At 43.4% G+C, this 19,301-nt stretch overlaps 1 protein-coding gene across 4 annotated transcripts in view; it reads right to left on the bottom strand.

Moving 5' to 3' along the window:
- Nucleotides 1-19,301, bottom strand: part of BCL11B (BCL11 transcription factor B) — a 91,777-nt gene that overhangs the window by 46,036 nt on the left and 26,440 nt on the right. For 2 of the 4 annotated variants that reach the window (XM_040067639.1, XM_040067641.1), the window contains exon 3: nucleotides 3,223-3,438. The exons of the other annotated variants lie outside the window; for them this stretch is intronic. In XM_040067639.1, coding sequence (XP_039923573.1) covers nucleotides 3,223-3,438 — 216 coding nt within the window. The remainder of the gene's footprint in view (nucleotides 1-3,222; nucleotides 3,439-19,301) is intronic. 4 annotated transcript variants of the gene reach the window in all.

Genomic DNA, 19,301 nt, shown 5'->3' with positions numbered 1-19,301 from the left:
GTTCATTGAAATGAAATAAAAAGCAGGCTCAAAAAAAGCACCCTAATCTGGCAAGGGGTAAAGCAAAATGAATGTTTTGCCCATTTATATTTTAGATCCGAGCTACACAACCCTGTGAATTTCATATACTCTATTCCAACTTCTAATTAAATAGGCACTAAAAACATTTGAACGGGAGAACCCAATTCAACTGACAAAAGCTTCTGGGGGAAAATATATAAATAAATAAATAGACCGAGAGAGATTGAACCAGTGGTAGAGATTTTTTTAAAATCACATGAAAAAACATGGACCTTTACTTGCAAATTCCTCATCCTGGGGTGCCTTGAACACAAAGAATTGAACAAAGACAGAGAGGACCACAATCAGCACCGGCTGAGCAGCACAGTGGACATCCAAGCAGACCTCCCAGCACCATTTGCTATGATTGAAACTATCAGCAGCACGTTTTCTAAAGATCACTAACAGCTCTAGATGAGGCAGGACGACTTCCTCTGTGCATGACTGAACACTACTCAGCATCCCAGACAATCACTCTTATCTAGGTCGGAGATTTCCAAATGCAGTTTTCACACATGTGCACCCCAAATCCCACCGGCAGCCAGACATTTGGATTCTCCAGCACACACTGCTGTGAGGGACTCTTGAGGGCCCAGTTTGTGACTGCCCAGCAAAGGTTTTGGAGTACCTGCAACTTCAAGCCATCAGAGTCGCAGTCTGCTTGAGAACTGCATGGAAAACCTCCAGGTCCTGAATTAAATAAATGCTGAAAAACAGGAAAGGTAAGAAATGATGAAGGATGAGGCGAGGTAGGAGCTGCTGATGGCTTTTGTTCAAAGAAGTAACCAATTCCTCAGAAGCAAGAACAGGGCTGACAGAATAAAAGGCTAATCAAGTCAGAGAGACAAGCTGATCTCTAAAGCTGGAGCAAGTGACTGTTGTAAATGTCTATATTAAAAAAGAGGGCACAATGCAGGGATTGTCACTAGATTATTAATCAACACAAAGATCTCACTTTTCTATCATTTCCACAAAGCATTTTGGGCGACAGAAAGATCCCATAACCCTTGCTGTGGGGTTTAAGCCATGCCTAGGCACACGTATAGTGAATATTATGGGAGCTAAGAAAGGGTTAAGTAGAACATAATCTCCTTTTCGAAGGGAAGAAAATGTTTCTTTCAGGCAGACCTTGACCAACTACTGTCATAAACATGTAGCATGCACTCTGATAAAACCTATTCTCTAAGTGTCGCATACTGCAGCAGTAATTACAGGAAGCCATGATAACAGGTCTCCCTCTCCACAGAGCTGGCATCGCTCCCCAGCAAACAGGCAATTCTGAAAACTCACAGCACAGAACTCCAAAGTGAGAACTCTGAGTACACAAAGTACAAAAGCCTCACCTTCCCCACATTCTTTAATAAGTTATTCCTTCCTTCATTTTCTATTTTTAGGTGTACTTGCTTCCATTCCCACTAGCTGTTGGCATCGGAAGCAAGAGAGAACCAGGGTATCCAGTTCAGCATTACAACTACATGCCTCCCAAAGGCATGCACGTGCATACTACACCAGTGAAGACAGAGGACAGCAAAACATGAGACCAGTTCCAGTTTGGTTTACTGGTTTCCGGGAGGAGAGAAGGCAGGGAAGCTTTCTGGCTTTCTGACCCAACACTCACCATTTGCAAGAGCCTGTCTCGACATCGGTCTCAGGCCAGTTGGTCAGTCTGCTGAGGCTGATGAAGCAGAATTTGATTCAAACAGCATCCTCTGCCACACTGCATGCAGCAGCTTGGATAGAAAATTTAACCAGACTCGGGATTTACTGATGGCATCTCACCACACGGCACATTGCTATAAGCCCAGAGCCTGTGCACAAGTGCAAGTGGGTGGGTGCAGGCTGAGCATCTTCCAGGCAGCACGGAAGCCTTCTCTGTGTGCCCTGAGCTTCACCCAGGATCTAAACAGCACTCTGCAGACCTCTCTTAGCCTCCTTCTGAAAATATTTTATCTTTCAAGACCCAGGGTTTCCAAGATACCAATTTAAATTTATTGCAAAACTTTATATCTCACTTTATTACATCAATGAGAGAGGTACAGGAACATTCTCATGAGTTACAGAATACTGTAGCCAAGTGGTACCAGTGCTTGTGGAAGGAAAAAGCTAGCACAAAAAGGTTTTGCCAGCTTCAGGGGAGAAACGAGGAGCCATTCCCAATGGCTTCACTCGGGACAGTCCTTGCTGTCTCTCTGAATCCTTTGGTCCTCATGCTTTACTTATCCAGGATCATTTAGGGAACTCCTTATTAAAACTACATGGACATTATCATGAATGAGAGCTGTGGGGTTTGGCCCACCACAGTGAGAGTCCATAAACATTTGTGGATTTTGCCACATCTGTATTTTCTTTTAAACTCTCCCCATTTTCACCTCACCAGCCCACAGTTCAGCATAGACGGAGTCTTGCAACTAAGCCATGTTCAGAAACACCCACTGATTTCAAAGAGATCACTGGGTCTGAAATGATGGGGTCTGGTGACAATATGTCCCTGTTCTCTTTGGCTAGCTTGGTGCGCCTTCATTTTCACACCACTTTCCCCTCCTCATGGTGATAAAAGTCAGGCATCCAAAAGGAATAAAGGAAAAGAAAAACTGATGGGGTAAGAGGCCAGGGATGCATGGTGAGTTACCAAGGAGCATTTTCTCAAAGCAAGGGAGAAAACAGCATGGAGCACACACATCCTGCGTGCACATGGATGCGGAGGAGAGCCTTTAATATGAATGATTGAGGAGGAAGGGCAAAAAAGAAGGAAATAAAAATACCTCAGATGTTAAATGTTATCCAATTAAACTTAAAATAAACAGCCTAGAGAGATGAAATCTTGATACTGTGGTATCGGATTCTGCAAGGAGTCTCAGACATTTGTTCACAACATGGCACAAACGGCCCGGCAGCGGCCGCAGGTGACAACTGAGGGTGGGCAGGCAGGAGGGGAGGGATGAGGAAATGGAGGGAGTCGCATGTCCTTTCCCACTCCCCATCCTCTTTCAGGGCGGAGAGGGAAGGAAGAAGGGAAGTGGTGGTGGTGGGGGGGGTGTTTAGGGCATTTTCTCTGCCTTCCCCATGCGACCCAGCAAAGGCACCTCTCCCACAGCAAAGACGACATCACTTGGCAGCACTACTGACCTTCAGATAGCAACAAAAAAAAAGTATTTCTATTACCTGACAACTGACAATGACATCCAAATGTGCCTGACGTCTCAGTCTGAATCTCAGTCTGAGTCCCGCCAACTGAGACTGCACGTGCACCACAGCAGGGCAGGCTAAGGCAGGGCGGGAGGGAGGCCAGTGCGCGGAGAGGTGACGTGATCACGGATGTGTGAGGGTGGGAGGAGGCAGCTATGGGAGCCCCCGGCAGGTTTGCAGGCCTGGACGGCCCTGGAGAAAAAACAATAGAAAAAACTGTCAGTTGGATCTAAGTTTGAAGGGACAGAGGAGGCATCAAACAAGCGAAGTGGGGGCTGGCTGCCTAACGCACAACACGCTTGGTCTGAACCCCTCTCTGGGTCCGGCTGAGGCTGGCGGGCTCACACTGGGTGGGGGAAGAACAAGAAGAGACCTGGAGGACCTGCAAACCCAGGCTGAGGGCCTGTGTGGGCATGGAGGAGGTGAAGGTGGGGGATGGCCAGCCCTGGCACGGAGCAGAGCCAGAGGCAGCGGACATCGCCACCAGCACTTGCTCGGGGACCAAATCAAAAGGGGGATAATTGTTTTATGGCTGTGTTAATGCACTGAGCTGACACAAAACTGGGCAGGCTTTCTGCCGAGCCACTGCTGAAGCGGGCTCCACGCACCAGCCTGGACAAAGTGTGGTGACTTAGAGCTCAAATAGCTTCAGTGAGGTGCCAGGAGCCGAGCTCCCAGAAGGAAGCCTTGGCGGCCATGTGCTGCCTTCCCGCTTGAGCTGCAGCCAGTAGTGCATTTTGCATGCCCCGATTAGGCAGGCTGATTCCCTACTGAGCCTGCAAGGAAGGGAACAACCTTTTTCCTGGTAGCTAAAAGATTATATTGTAACCTCCAACCTTATTATTTATTTTTAACCCCTTTAGGAATAATCTGCCTTTTAAAAGCTGTATTTAAGAGGTTTTTCCTGCTCCACTGGAAATGCTTGCTCCTCCTGGCACTAGTCCAAACCGAACTCTGTGGCTTTGAAAAACTAAGATACAAGTCTTAAATATCGACATACACCTGCACAAATATAGACATGCACATACAGAATCTATGTAGGAGTCACATTTTTGGCTGGCACAAATGAGCAGAGTTTAAGGGGAAGCTGAGTGAACAGTACCACTTTCCATCCGTTGGGAATCCCAACCCCTCCATTTCAAACTATTCCTGCCACTTAGTCATTAACTAAAGGGTAGCTACTAATCAAGGCCAATTTCTAAATGAAGATATGTGGTGGAGTAGTCGCCATTAAAAAGTTGGCATTTGCCAACAGTTACCGCACAGTGGTAGATCAGAAACCACAGTTTCCCCCGTATTTAGATCAGGAAATATGTGTGCTAATTGTGGGGTACCTTCTGGCAAATGCTTTCTTTCTAAATGGTGGCATCTCTGGCTCTGCATGAGTTTGCACCTTGAGGACAGATGCAAACACCATGGCAGCAAGCAGAAATATTTATCTGTGTTCCCTCCAACTCTAGAAAAAATATTTCCCAAAGGAACCTACACTGTGGCAGCAAGGAATAATATTCATCCATGCTCCTTCTGACCCTAAACATGCAACATTTTCCAAGGGAGTCTCTCCTCCTTGAGAGTCCCTGTTTGGAAACCAGGCCTGCATGCTGATCTGACAGCTACACATGTGAGGCAAATGGGGATACTTCATCCTTGGCACAGCATCCAGCGCTCCAGCCTGCAAGGACTGCATTTGATTTTGGCGTTTATCTTAAATGGCTAAGAGACCACCAGTGCAAAACATTTGTGTGAAGCTTTTGCCAAAACCACAAGTGAAGAGTCTAAATTCCCTGAGTAAATACTTGAGCTTCAAGCATTGAGGATAAAATTTGTGCTGCTTTGTGAGGACTGGTTTTAAATAGAAGCCATCTCTGTGGCTTGTGGGACAAGGAAGGACTTTTTTTTGTTTTGGGAGCTCTGCTGTTTGACTTTTGTAACTCTTTGATCTCTCTGGAAGTACTATAAAAGCAGGTATGATAACTGCTATCCAGGTCATACCTACATTGCATTTCTGGCAAGATGGTGTGCCGTGCATGCAGAAACTGATGGACATGGATTCTATGTGTGTAGGCACTACTCTACTGCCACTGCAACAGATATGAATGATGTCTGCTTTTTTCATGGAATAAGGAAAGAATAATACAGATTTTCTCCAATGACTTAACAATTGTATCTTATACTCATAATAAAAATTACTAGGCTGTGTTGAGCTGCCTGGGCACTTGTCCTTGCATGGAAGTTCATGAGCTTGAAATGGGGAACCACATGGCAGCTACAACTCAAGTTACACTGAGATGCGTCTGTGGTCTCACCATGACTAAGGGCACGGGCCTTGCAATCGCTTGGCCCTCTATATATCATGATGCCTTACTATGGGCTTTGAGGGAGATAACCACAGAGAGAAACTATATGAAGCCCATCAAATTCATCATCTGACTGTACTGCATGCGGCTTTAATGTGGAGGTCCGTGGGTGGCACACAACACTACCCTGAGAGTAATGGCCTCCTCTCTAGCCCTGGTGTGTCCCACACATCCATGACAATGAATTTAATGCATTTTGCACAGCCCTGAGGTGTGCAAGAAGATGTAAAAAGCTCTCATCAAGGAAGGACCTCCCAGATCTTACTCAGCACATCTCTAGTGTGGAAAGGGAATAAAGGTCTAAAACTGGAGGTTTCTTACCATCTGGTCAGAGGGATCCTGTAAGAGCCTCCCAACAGTGCCACTCAAGGCAAAACAGCAATCTGTTTTAAAAAGGTACCTAACAATTTTACCAGGAGAACTGTATGAACCAGATGCCAGTGAATGGATGGAACTGAAACTGTCACTGTCACTCAGAAGTTCTTTCTTTTGTCCTCACCCTGGAAAAGAGAGGCTCTGGGGAAACCTTATAGCAGCCTTCCAGTACCTGAAGGGGGCTGACAAGGGAGCCGGTAAGGGATTTGTTGCAGGATATGTGATGGTAGGACAAGAGACAGTGGAATTAAACTGACAGAGGCAGATGTATATTAGGTTTTAGAAATAAATTCTTTACTGTGAGGGTGGTGAGAGACTGGAACAAGTTGCCCAGAGAACTGTGCTCAAGACCAGGCTGGATGGTCTTTGAGGTGTCCCTGACCATGGTAGGGGCAACTGTTCCAACCCAAATCATTCTGTGATTCTATGATTTGATGTAAATTTGAGGAAATCTAAAAATTGCAAACCTAGTATCACAAAAGAAAAGATTGGTGAAGGAGAAGAGTGGACCAAGAGTGACTCTGGCAGATGATCAGGGATTACCACCAGCATTCCAAAGAGCACTAAGGGACGAATATCAGGCAGTTGCCAGACCAGGAGAGTTAAGTCTGCCCCTGCAAGGAAAGTCAAATCAGGTGATTCCTCCTCCTCTTTGCTACCACTTTAAGGTTTACTTCTTTGTTAATAATCAGGACAGTCCTACAGAATCAAATCAAGTGGAAAATCATGAAGATGGAAATCATATCCAGTGGCCTCAAGAAAAGGCAGGGAGAAAAGGAGGAGTCCACCATTAGGTACATGATACCTCTTCATAGCTATAGAAAAAATAACATTTGTGTTCAAAAATACTCAGCTTGTATTTGCTAGGAACATATTCCCATTTCATCTCTTCAGCTCCTCTCTGTGGGATCCTATGTGTGATTTTTATTCCATAAGGGTTCTATTTAAAGCTGAAAACGAAGATGGAGGCTCTTCAACTTAACTGTTACAGGTGACAGACAAAATGAACAAAGATAAAAAGAGAGATAAAGAGACAGATGGATTAGATAGATGGATAGCTAGCTAGCTAGCTAGATAGATAGATAGATAGATAGATAGATAGATGATAGATAGAATCTTAAGGTGGTGCCGAGAGTTTTTTGCTCAGCCGACACAGCAAAAGGCAAGGGAGTGGAGCTGGTCTCTAGAATTCTATATTCTATCGACCACATCACATTGCACAGAGGTTTCAAAGAGAAAACACACCTGCAAACCCCTAACTGCACAAAGGACACAGCCACAATCAGCACTAAAGGGAAAGCAAACCTCAAGAACTTCAGTGCAATCTTAGAGGCAAATATCCCATCTGGATGGGGAGAGCAGGCACACACATGCAGCACTGTGTCACTCGGACATCCCTGACACAATGCATGAGGCTCGATTTTCCTCTTGGGTCAGCACTGGGAAATCACTCACCTGCACTGCAGATCTCAATTATATATTCTGCATTCATTCTGCACGGATTCAAGCGAGAGTTTTGCCCATAGCATGAGTGTGAAACACACACAGGGATTGTCACCAAGTAAATAAAACATCTGCATTGCTGATGGTAAAGGAAGATTTTGTTCTCGTGCTTTAAACAAGCTCAGCATATCCTCAGAACCTGTACACAGCAGTAGCTTACAGGCAATGTTGACTCCAATGCACCACTAAGAGTAATTTTTTCTCTCTCTCTGCTATCTTTAATTTTGCAAAGAAGAAAATAAGGTAAATTGGACATGACCCCAGATGGAAAATGGAAAAGCCTAGATGAACCTGACAAAAGCCACAATCAAGGCATAAATTGCATCCTTTTGTTGCCCCTCTCCCAGAGCCTAGGCACGACTGGCCACATGATACGGTGTATGTAAAACACCACGCTCCTCTGGCACATCTGCAGAAAAGTCCCTGAGCAAAATACAAAGAAGCCAAAGCAGCATTCAAAATATCCCACCTCATCATGGCTTAGACCAGGGGAAGCAATCTTAAATTAGGAGACCTGGCTTTACATCTCATGTCACATGTAGCTGCGGCCACACGTAGCTAGCACGTCCCAGGGGGGCTGTGTGCTCGGCTGGGTGGGTGCCTGGCTGTGTATCTGTGTACAGGCAGACTGCCAGGAGCACAGGCAGACATGTGAGCTGCTTAACAGGGCACGAACCAAGTTTTTCTACATGTTTCTCTGTGCCTGTCTGGGGATAGAAAATCTTATCAATAGCTGGTTAGAGAATAAAGCTCAGCTCCATTATTAAAAAACTCTCTTTCAATAAAAAGGAAAACATCTGTTCCAACAGTGTACAGCTACAAATTTGGAGTGCAGGCTGAAGCATCATCCCTGCCCTGTGCCCATCATGCTCAGGGAAAATACTGCAGATGTTTTGAGAGGGGTTTTACATGAACCATTGCAGCATGTTTCCAAAAACGATAGACAAATCTATCCACTAATCTCTCCAACAGATTTTTTTCCAAGCTTTTTCTAAAACAAGTTGCCTTATGTGTATCACACCCTCTCCTGTGGACTGTTCCCACCTGATAGCATTGTCTCTCCGCCATGTCTCTTTTTGCAGACGCCAACAGGGTTGGGAAGCAAACACACACAAGCACACACAGAGACACACTTCCAAATACACACAAGCTCAAACACTGCCAACAGCAACCAGCAGAGCAATGCCCACACACCCTGAGAGGGGCAGATACTCACAGTGCCCCCCAGGAAAGGCAGAACGACTCCCTGGTGTGGGCAGACACACAACTGTATGCGCTCACACCCAGAGCCCAGCACTCAGCCAGACTCACCTGCACACCAGCCTTCACCTCTCCCCCCAGCACACACACGGCGGATTGGGAGCAGCTCCCCCCTCACTGATTGGGATGCTTAGACTAAAACTTTGCTCAAGCTGGAAATGCGAAAGTTGCACCAGGTAGAGAAGGAGAGCAGGGAAGAGATTACTTGTAGCATTTTGCTCAGGGATTTTTTTCATTTTGGCAGACAAGGATTCCCTTTGAATTGATACATTTCTTTCTCCCAAGAATTTTGTATGATAATGCATAAATGAGTCATAGATCAAGAACGGCAACATGGTGAGCAAGGAGGAGAAAGAGTGTGAGTGAGGGGCACTGGCACAGAAATTTGACAGCACCCCAACTCCCCCCCTTCCTCCCCCCATGCCAAGACATTAATTCTCACAAGTCGGAGAAAATTACTATGCATGAATGCAAAAAGCATGATCAGGAGTAATTAACATGGCTTCATATGCAAATTTTATTAATGCAGAAGTACAAAGTCATTATGCAAATGAAACTTACGTCAACTCTCTTGACAAATATTCATTTCTAAAGCTCAAGTTTCTCCCTTCTAATTTTTTTTTTTTTTTTTTTTTTATTTTTGGTGTAAAACCAAAAAAAAAAAAAAAAAAAAGTGATGAGGACTGCTTGACAAGTTTGCAAAGTTGTTTTTCAACCGGAGAAATTTTACTCTTGTGTTGTTGATATATATTTTTTTGTTGTTGTTGTTGGCAGGTACACGACAGCTCATGGAGGAGAGCGGGAGGATGGGGGACGCGGGCTACCAGCAGCAGGCAGCCAATCAAAACGCCAGCGGCTGTAATGAGCGCGATTGATGACTGTTTGGCTTTACTGCAGGGTAATGAACTAGAATCCAGTCTGAGGAGGGAAAAAATATGAATATTCATGAAGCTGTGCTCCTGCCTTTGATGATTAAAGAAATTTTTAATATTCAAATAAGCGCTTGCCAAGTGATTAACAAAGAACAAGCACGCAGGAATATGGAAATGGAGCTGTGGAAGATTTGGGAGTCACAGTCTGTGCAGAAAAGACAGCACAAAATTTCATAAACAAGATAGGCAGATAACCTAATTCAAATCTGAGCAAATAAAGGGGAGGAAAATCACCTTTTTCATCAGTTTGGATATTGTATCAGTCACTTTGTTTTAGAGTGCAAAGAAGAAAAAAATCAACCGATGCAATAAGACCGGGGGGAAATATCCAAACCCTGAGAAACACAACCCAGCAATTACGAAGTAAGAATCCTGGGTGAGAAACCAATAGGAAAATGATGGCTAAGTCCACCGTCTGCTGTGGGCTATTGCTTTTCAAAAGCAGGACCCTGCCTGATGCTGAGAGCCTCCTGGCTACTGAGAATCGCCAACTTGTTGTATACAACAGGCAGGAGTCAAAAGTATCCTGAAATCACCAAGACCAGTTCCTGCTGTTAAATCCTTTTCCTTGGATAAAGGGCACACTGCAGGGCTTGACTGCTGTCTGGGAGAGGAGGGAGTGCAACAGAAGGAAGAAATATTATTGCCAGGGAAAAGAAAGCAAGGAAAAAGAAGTGAAAAGGAGGATGCAAGGAGGTCTCAGCTGCCCACCCTGGTAATCAGTTGGTAAAAAATGAGTTTTCCATGTCTGAGCCAGAAAGATCCTCCACTCCCCACAGATTTTTGAACAAGGATGCAGAAATTCAGTCACCTTATAAAATGTCTGATAAGTTCAGGATCTCACAGTTTAATAGGTTCACTAAGGATTCACACTGAAGCGCACAGTAACAATATTAGCTGTTAAAATGACTTTGCAGTTAAAATACATCTAATTAGCGGACAGCTAATTTTTTTTTTTTTTTTTTTTTTTTTTTTTTTTTTTTTTTTTTTTTGTCTTTCGTTGAAAAACAGTTAACTTCAGGGCTACATTATACCAGAATGAATTGTGGTTGAGCTCTTTCTGTTACTCAAAAGCCAGAGTAAGGATATCTTCAAACTCTTAGGGCACTGGAAAACCAACTCACCTTTTTGTTATTAGATCCTGGGGTTTCACAGGCCTGTTTGCCTTTTCTGCAGACCTTTAAAAACTCTGGTTAATTATTTTTTATTTAAAAATCTAAAGAAAGCATAGGCTAGGTATCATTTAATAATTAACTGGTGTCTTCAGAATGTAAAATTTCAACTATACTTAAAATAAAAATAATTACAGTAACAGCATGAGGACAATGCTACAAAATGCAGAAAATGGCCATGGTCAGAACCTTCAAAGTTGTCATGAAAACACATTATGTAGCTAATGAGATTTCTCCCCCTCTATCTGCTCCAGTTTTGGAAATACAAATATATTCACTATTAATGTACCACTGAAAAGGATGGGATTAAAAAAAAAAAGGAAAGGAAAGAGAGGAAAAAAAAAAAAAAAATGCCTAAATGTAAGTAAAGATAAGGTTAAACACCATGCCGGGGTATTGCTGGGAGTCTTTGCTCTGAATAATGCCAAGACCTTTCGAAGATGTCTGTTGTCTCTGGGTGCGTGTGGGCGGGTGAAGTGCGATATTACATAACTCACACGCGGCAGTGGCTGTGCACAACCGTACTGATTAAAACGCTTGACTGTGAAACTCAGATCTCCATTTCCTGAGCTGTTTGTAGCTCGTGTCAGACCCCTGAACACCAAAAATGTTACCCTTTGTCTACAAGATTCCTTGGCTTTGTTTTAATCAGTACATTTTCTTTTTTAATGACAGAGGAACAACTACCAGCTCCTACAGTTGGTTGCTTTGAAACCCTTCTTAAATGGCCATTAAATTCTATCATACAAATGTGCTTAGTATTTACTCCATATTTTCATTCTTTCTTTAAAAGTACTCCATTTACATACTTCTGGAGAATAATGTTACTTCTGCAGGGCAGGTGAACACACATTTCTGCATATGGAGTCAATGGAGAAAAGCATTAAGAGTCCATATTGTAAAAATCAGCCCCTAAATTTAAGTGGTTTGAATTGAGCATGCAGCTGTGGTTGCCTGTCAGTAGTTAGATGCTGTAATAATAACAACAACAATAATAACAATAATAATAATCTTTTCATTTCTCTAGTGCCTTCCTTGCAAAGATCTGGAAGTACTTTACAAAGTTAAATAAACTGAGTTTGGAACACCCCGTGTGGTTAATAAATATCTCAATATATCTAAAGAGCATGCAATTCCTCTCACTGTGTAAAAATCCACGTTATGTCATCCACATATTTGCGTATGACATTTTGGAGGATTGGACACCGAGCACAGGCTGGGAAGAATTTTACTTACCTTGAGACCATGCAAATTCACAGAAGTAGCCCACACTATGCCTGTAGGACTATGCTTGTTTTTGCAGTGCCAAACCCCCTATTTTAGAAAACAGGGGTGGGGATTGTCACTGGCCCCACTCAGAGGCCAGGGTGAGTGGTCCCCACGGGCATCCAGGTGCCACACGGCAGCATCCCTCTGAGCCAGGTCTCCACAGGGGCTCCTGCAGGACCACCTGTACTCTCCTCCCATCCAATGCTCACCTAAACTTGTTCCTCACCCCTTGCCTGAGCTATGAACATGAAAAGAGAAAAACTGAAATATTTTAGCTCACCCCAATTAAACAAACAAGGAAAAGGACTCTCGCCTACCCCAAGACTGCATTCATCACCTCCCCCTGCTGTGCCATGTACCCTCCCCACCAACGCAAGCCTTTGCCCCAGGAGGACCATATCCCTTTGTGATGAGAGCAACTGGGTGCAAGAGCAAGGGAAAACGGGGCAGGATTTGGCCTAAAGCTGTCATAAGGTATGAGTAAATATGGCATATCAATAGACGTGCTAAAAATATAGCACAGGAAACCAGGGAGTTTCCTCATCTTGGGAAGGTGGTCTTGCTGACCACTGGGCTGGGAGGAAGGCTGGGGTGGACACCCCAGGGCATGAGCCACACAGGCTATGGCACATTCTCTCCTGGAGCTCAGCTTTCCCCTTCCCACTGACCACGGAGCCCAGCTCTCACTCTGGGGATGTCGAGTGTCTAACACAAGGGTGGCCTGATCCGAGCTGCAATGTCCAGAAGCTACCACAATAAACTAACAAATAATAATAATCACCCTGATTTGTGGAGGGTTTGCTGGTTTGTTGTTTTTGTTTTTCCCAAAAGGCATAAAGGGTAGACAATAAACAGTTCATCATGTTCCAAATTTTTTCCCCAACTCTTGTAATTAAGTCCTGGGGAGTTTTCAATGGTTGTAAAATTCCTTGTGGGTACTAAAAATTTTAGACCTGATTATATCATGAATATTTCTATCTACTAGCAAATATTTCTGATGTAATTGAAACATACAACTACCCCAACAGACAACTGTAGCAATTTAACAGGTCCTGAAATTAATAAAGGAACTCAGGGGATGGAAAGAGCTGCTTCCAAAGGGCAAAATCATATATATATGTATTTATATATTCAGATAGAGCAAGAAACGCCACTACAAATAATCAGGGGGCTTGACCACAAGAGGATGGTCAAGAGGTTAAAATGAAGGAATTGAAGACATCAGGGAAGAGCCACAGATAAGCAGAAGTCATTAAACCCCGAGGACTTCTCTGCCTTGGCCATGCAGAGCTGAGTCCCACTCACACACTGGCAGATGCTGCATTGCAAACATGTATCCTCAGGGTGAATATGGCCTCTGGAAAAGAGAACAGCAGGATCTGCTGCTTGCGTAAGTATCTCTGCCTCACTCTGAAGTTTGCCTTCTACCAGTAGTTTTAATCTTTTTCCCTAACTTTTGTCCCTATCTCTCACAATAAAAAAAAAAAAAAAATAATAATAATTTTAAAAAACCTTGGTGGAATTAGGCAAAATGAGGCTTTAGCAGCTCTTCAGCTGCTTGGCAGCAAAATCAATTCCTGGAATGGGAGGGAACTTTGGGAAAAAGAAGCAGATGAAGTCACTCTGCCCCTCTGTGCCTCAGTCTCCCCATCTGTGAAAATCGGCTAATGATATCCACCTGATTTAGTTAAATGTCCTGGAAACTAAGAAGGCTCTGTAACAGCAATATATTAAGCGGCAGCACTGTTAACTGCTTCACTGCTGGAAATGCAAAGGAGAACCATCAGGTGATGCCATGGCCATGCACAGCACAGATGGACAAACTTAATATACAGAAACAATTAGCTTTGGGGGAGAATCACAGCTTCTGGTTTTTTGGCTCACACCTTGCCAAAAGCAATGTAAGCGCAGACACTTTGTAAGTGCTGAATTTCAATGTAAAAAATAGTCTACCTGCCTAGTTTGAATGCATACCCCATACTAAAGTAATATAACTTTAAATTAAGTGGAGGAAGGGAGGGACATTAACAGGCACATTTACGATTTTCAAATTTTTCCTTGCGCATGGAGCACTTTCACACTTAGAAGAGCAATTCACTGACACCAAGCAAACTTGAAAAAGCAAAACAGAGAGAGGGACTGGGGAGGGAGGGAGAAGCAGGGATTTTTAAAATGAGGGTTCCCGTTGAGTTTTGGATCTCACAGGGGAAATCTTCTCCAGCTATGTGTGTACGAGTAGACCCAAGTCTGATAACTGAATCTCTCAAATTAAATGAGCAGAGCAATCATCTGGTGATAGTAAAACAATCCACCAAATGAGAAGAACACTGAGGATCTAAAGATTCAGTCTTCAATTCGCTGGACACCAGCACAACTAAGCGAATAATGCTCTCTGAATGGAAAAGAGGCTAGAAAATTAGCTAGCTTTTAAATAATGAAAGAAAGCAGATAAATAAACCAGCAACCAGGAACTTAGTTCAGACTACAACGTAAGCCAAAAAAAGGAAATCGTTAACCAGTGTTTCATTTGCACAAGGAAGCATGCTGGAAATTTGTGCCCAATCCCTCTGCTAAGCAGAACAATGAAGTTTTACCCAAAGACTTGGATCCAAACAGAATTTGGCCAGTCACAAGCACTAATTATACAGGATAACTGAACCCAGCACCAGGAGAGGTAAAACACAAGTGCAGTATAATAAGAACCCTGTAATCCTTTCACTGTGACACAAAACTAAGAACTAAGACCCATTCTACATAAAAAATCTTTTTCTGAGTTATGTATTTTCAGAACCAGATTTCCCCGTAGCTCTCAATTTACCCATTTTTTGTATGAAATAGCATCTTTCTCCATAACATAAAAGCATAAGACACAAAAAGTCTTTTTATTATTAAGTCTGCTTGAGACAGAAACTGAATACACTTACCTAGGAGAGTGTATTAAAAAAAAAAAAAAAAAAAAGAAGAAGAAATTATAAAAAAGACATACTGTACAACGAAGTTGAGTCAAGAAAATTCCTTCAAAAATCCTCAGTTAGGATGAAGAAGCAATATTAAATTCACATCTTTCACTCCAATAAAATAAAGCTGAGTAGACTTTTGTTTTGTTTCTGATAAAAATGTCAATATACTGAAATGACAGCTTATTGCTTTATGTCACAGCCTAACCAAATCTTTCTATAACCTCCTGCATTATAAGCAAAATCTCTAAAATGTCACCAACTAAAAAAATGAGCCAGCCTGTAATTAGTTTCAACAAAGTCATCCTTTTAACCCTAATTTTTTAGATGTAAATGGTATTTCCATAGTAAGCATTATGAACCTTCCTTAAGGACAAGTGGAATCAAATTGTAAAATCATAAGCAGCAATCTAGTAGTTCTTCCTCGAAGCAAGCCCTTTATTTGCCTGTAATAAATTCAAATCTAGTCTTCAGTCTCTTAATAGGTGATCAGAGAAAATATGCATGCACACCTAAACCGCTACAACAAACCTTATTTTTTAAATAACACTTCAATCGCTAATACAATAAAGATTGTTGTAACCCGTTAGCACTGGTATCATTATTCCTTATGATTCAATATTCTAATGACTGGCTGTAACAGAGGTTTATGTTCTGCAGAGGTTTATACCACTATTTAATGTAATTAAGCAAACTGGCAGCCAGTGCCTCTATGGAAATATCATTTCTATCACAGAGTATTCCCAACAGAAATTCAGAGGGATCATAACATACAAACTTTGATTCTGTTTATTTTCTCCCCTGTTCTGAAACTGATCTGGCATTTCTTGGACTTAGTACTAAGTGGAAGAAAGAATTAATTTGGCTTCTGTAGACATGTTATTATTGACAATTCTAATAATCTATGACAATTGGGCCATCCCTGCTCCTCTCTTTCACCAGACATTGCAGCCTGCAACATCGCTTTGCAAAACCCCAGAGCTGGACTCTTCTCTTGCCGGGAGCCCTGTGGGTGTACCAGCAATGGGGTTTTAAGTAAGCCATTAAAATGCTAATATTCAGCATGGGCCAGATCCCTGTTACCACTGAAAGCAGAACTAAAGCTTCTCTGGAGACAGGATAAGGCCCTTCCAATGTGATCAAAGAGTAAATACATGCAAAGCTCTGATGGGAAAAAGGATCCTTTCTCTAATTTTAAAACTAAACAGGGAGAGTCCACCAGGCTCATAATCCATGTTGCAGTCACATCTGGGATCACTGACATCTGGGATAACAGCAGTGAGGAAGATGGGTCCAGGCTAAAAAGTTGCCACCTGGGGTCAAAGAGGAGCACTTAATACCCAGGATTCTGTGAAGATGGAGTTATTTATCTTTTGAGCTACACTCCCCTCCACTTGACACAAGTCTGCTGACAACAGCAAATGTGACACACTATATATATTTGTTTTATATAGGTGGATAGATATAGATGTAGATATAGATATATACATGCACTGTGCATTGCTTTGTCACATTTGCATTTACCCCATCTAGCAAAGGAAGCTCAACCCCTCACTCAAGCAGGAGGTTTATAGGCCCATCCAACAATGCAGGGTCAGGAGTAGAATTCAACCCAAAAACCAGAGTTCCCCCTCTGCCTGCAATAGCAGGAAAAAAAAAAAAAAAAAAAAAAAAAAAAAAAAAAAAAAAAAAAAAAAAAAAACACAAAAAAAAACCACCACCCACAGAAAACTTTGAAAGAAACCCACTCCCATTTGCGGGGGGGGAATGGGACATGGAATGATAATGGGAAAGTAAAAATATCTGGTTCCTATTATTACTATCACCAGCACTTTCACCTCCACAAACAGCTTTATAAAGGGCTTCTGGAACAGAAATTCAGCTTTTAACTGCCAGGATCTGGTTACATTTTCTCTTTCTCCAAATTTTAATACTTTTATTATATATTCTAATGGGGAGTGGGGGGAGGAAGAGTGGGAATCTCAGTGTCACTCTAAGAAAGAAGTCACTGGGTTTTGCGATCCAGCAGCTTCCTTGGCAGAGGGAACTGCTGGTTGGCATAATCCACTCGTTTGACAAAACTACTATTTCTGGGCACAGGCTCAAAAACAGGTAGGAAGCAAATGCTGAGAAATAAGGAAGTAAAAACAGCCAACAGATTTTTCACTACCAAGAACGCCAAGAGTAAACATGATTTATTTAGCCGTGTTTAACATGTCTCTCCTGCACTAGACTGCAGAAATCTGCTTGCATTTAGAGCAGGAGGAGGAGAAGGAAGAAGGGGGGAGGGGATGAAAAGGGAATCCATTACGGCGCTCCACTGGTACTTTCTGAATTGTTCAGTCACACAGTTTTATGGAGTACAAGTATTTTCTAGCCCAAAATATATTCATGTGTCAGAAGAAAGCAGCACTAATCTTCTGTTAATTAACAAGCTGCTGCTAACAAAAGATGAAGGACCCAATTCATACAAACGATATTTACGTGGGTGTCGCATGATTTTGTAACAAATCTTTTCTCTTTTCCTCTTCCCCCCCACCCCCCACTTTCCCCTCTGCCTCCTCCTCTTCCTCAGCACCCAGTTGCAGGGATACAGCACAGAGGAGTCCCAGCTCCTCTTGGAACCAAGACCCAGAGTGGAGGTGAGGGTGCAGCAAGCCGTGTCCTGACCCAGTCAAACTCAGACAAGGTCTCACCTGAGCCACCCAGCTCTGGGGTTCATGCTACCCACACGGGGAAGGACCCTATCACATGTTCACAAGTGAAATTTTCTTAGATCCTTCATTTGTGAGGGAGAGACCATCTCCTGGCACTGTGCTCACAGTGGCAATGCTATTGAAGCTCCAGGAAGCAGCGTGAAGCCTCCCATCCTCACCAACCAGTGCAGGCTGTGAGAGAGGATGGGAGACACCACTGCCTTCCCCGGTGCCTGGCCTGGGATTTCATTTTTGTTTAATCCAAACTCTTTGCCAAGGAGTTTGGGGATGGGGGGTGCATGCTAACAGCACAGAGGCTCAAAAGGATTAGGGCTTGTTCAAAAATACCCATGCATACACAAATGGGTAGAGCTGTGAGCAGTGAACCAGAGGGCAGCTCTCCTAGCCACAGCCCAGCTGCCCTTCTCTGCTCCCCGCTGGAATTTTGGACGGCAGCACCTGTGACCTCATCCAGATGGGTGCTGAGCACTGCAAGCTGCCCCAAGTCCCTGCCGGATGCAGCTGGGCACTTTGGAAAATAAACCCATTCACATCTTTTCTGCTTCATCTGAGAAATGAGAGTGCATATCTCCTGTGGGCGTCTTAAATCTGGTGCTGGCAAAGAGACGGGAGAGTTAAAACCAACAGCACTAAAAATTCCTGGACTTGCTCCCCTCTCAGGAACAAAGCTGGGGCTGCAGGGTGGGAGAAAGGGCTGATTGTCCCTGTGCTTCACCCATCAAACCACGCCAACCTGTCCTACAGAAGGATTACAGGGGACAGGGTTTAGGCTCTGCTCTGCACTGTCATCACACAGCCAGGGCTGGGAGAAGCATAGGGACAGGAGGGCGGGAAACAGAAGTATTTAAGTGTGATCGTAGAAGTGTCAGGGTTGTCCCATGGCACAGCAGGGTGGTATTTCTGCTAGCACAGCTCTCTGCACACCCTCAAGTTACTGTCTTGCCCTCAAGGCCACAGCTTCCCCAGTGAGAAACAAACTCCACTGGAGCATAAACGCATCTGCCCTTCCAGGTTTTGTCTTTGTACCCTTATCCCATTCCCCAGCTCATAGAGCTTTCACTGCAGAAGTCACAACCACTCTCTCAGCACATTCCCCAGGCACCCTGGCCAGCACCCAGCCCCAACACTGACTCCTTCCAGGACCTGCTCTGGCAGCAGCCTCTGACCAGCCCTGAATGCAAGCTAGCACTGACTCTTCCCCACATCATCTCTTTGTGCATTTCCAGAGCAATCTCTGCCATTTCCAGACCAGAATTTTAACGAAGTCCTGGCCTGAGAATTTTCAAAGATCTATTTTTTAAATTATTTTTCGTTAGCATTGGTACTTGAAACACTGACATTTACCATTTGAAAAGCAAACTCATTTAAACAAGCATCTTAAAAGAGTTAATGAAAGAGAAACAGATCCATCTGTATTGTATTCTCCACTCACTATCTTTCAAAGTAAACCTTTCCAGATAGCAGGGAAGTCTCCCAAAAGTGAAAACAATAGCAGTTCCCAAGCTTCCCGCAG

The sequence above is a fragment of the Hirundo rustica genome, chromosome 6 (assembly GCF_015227805.2).
Source record: "Hirundo rustica isolate bHirRus1 chromosome 6, bHirRus1.pri.v3, whole genome shotgun sequence".
Lineage (NCBI taxonomy): Eukaryota > Metazoa > Chordata > Aves > Passeriformes > Hirundinidae > Hirundo > Hirundo rustica.
Note: the sequence above shows the minus strand (reverse complement) of the source record. Positions and strands in the feature narration are given on the sequence as shown.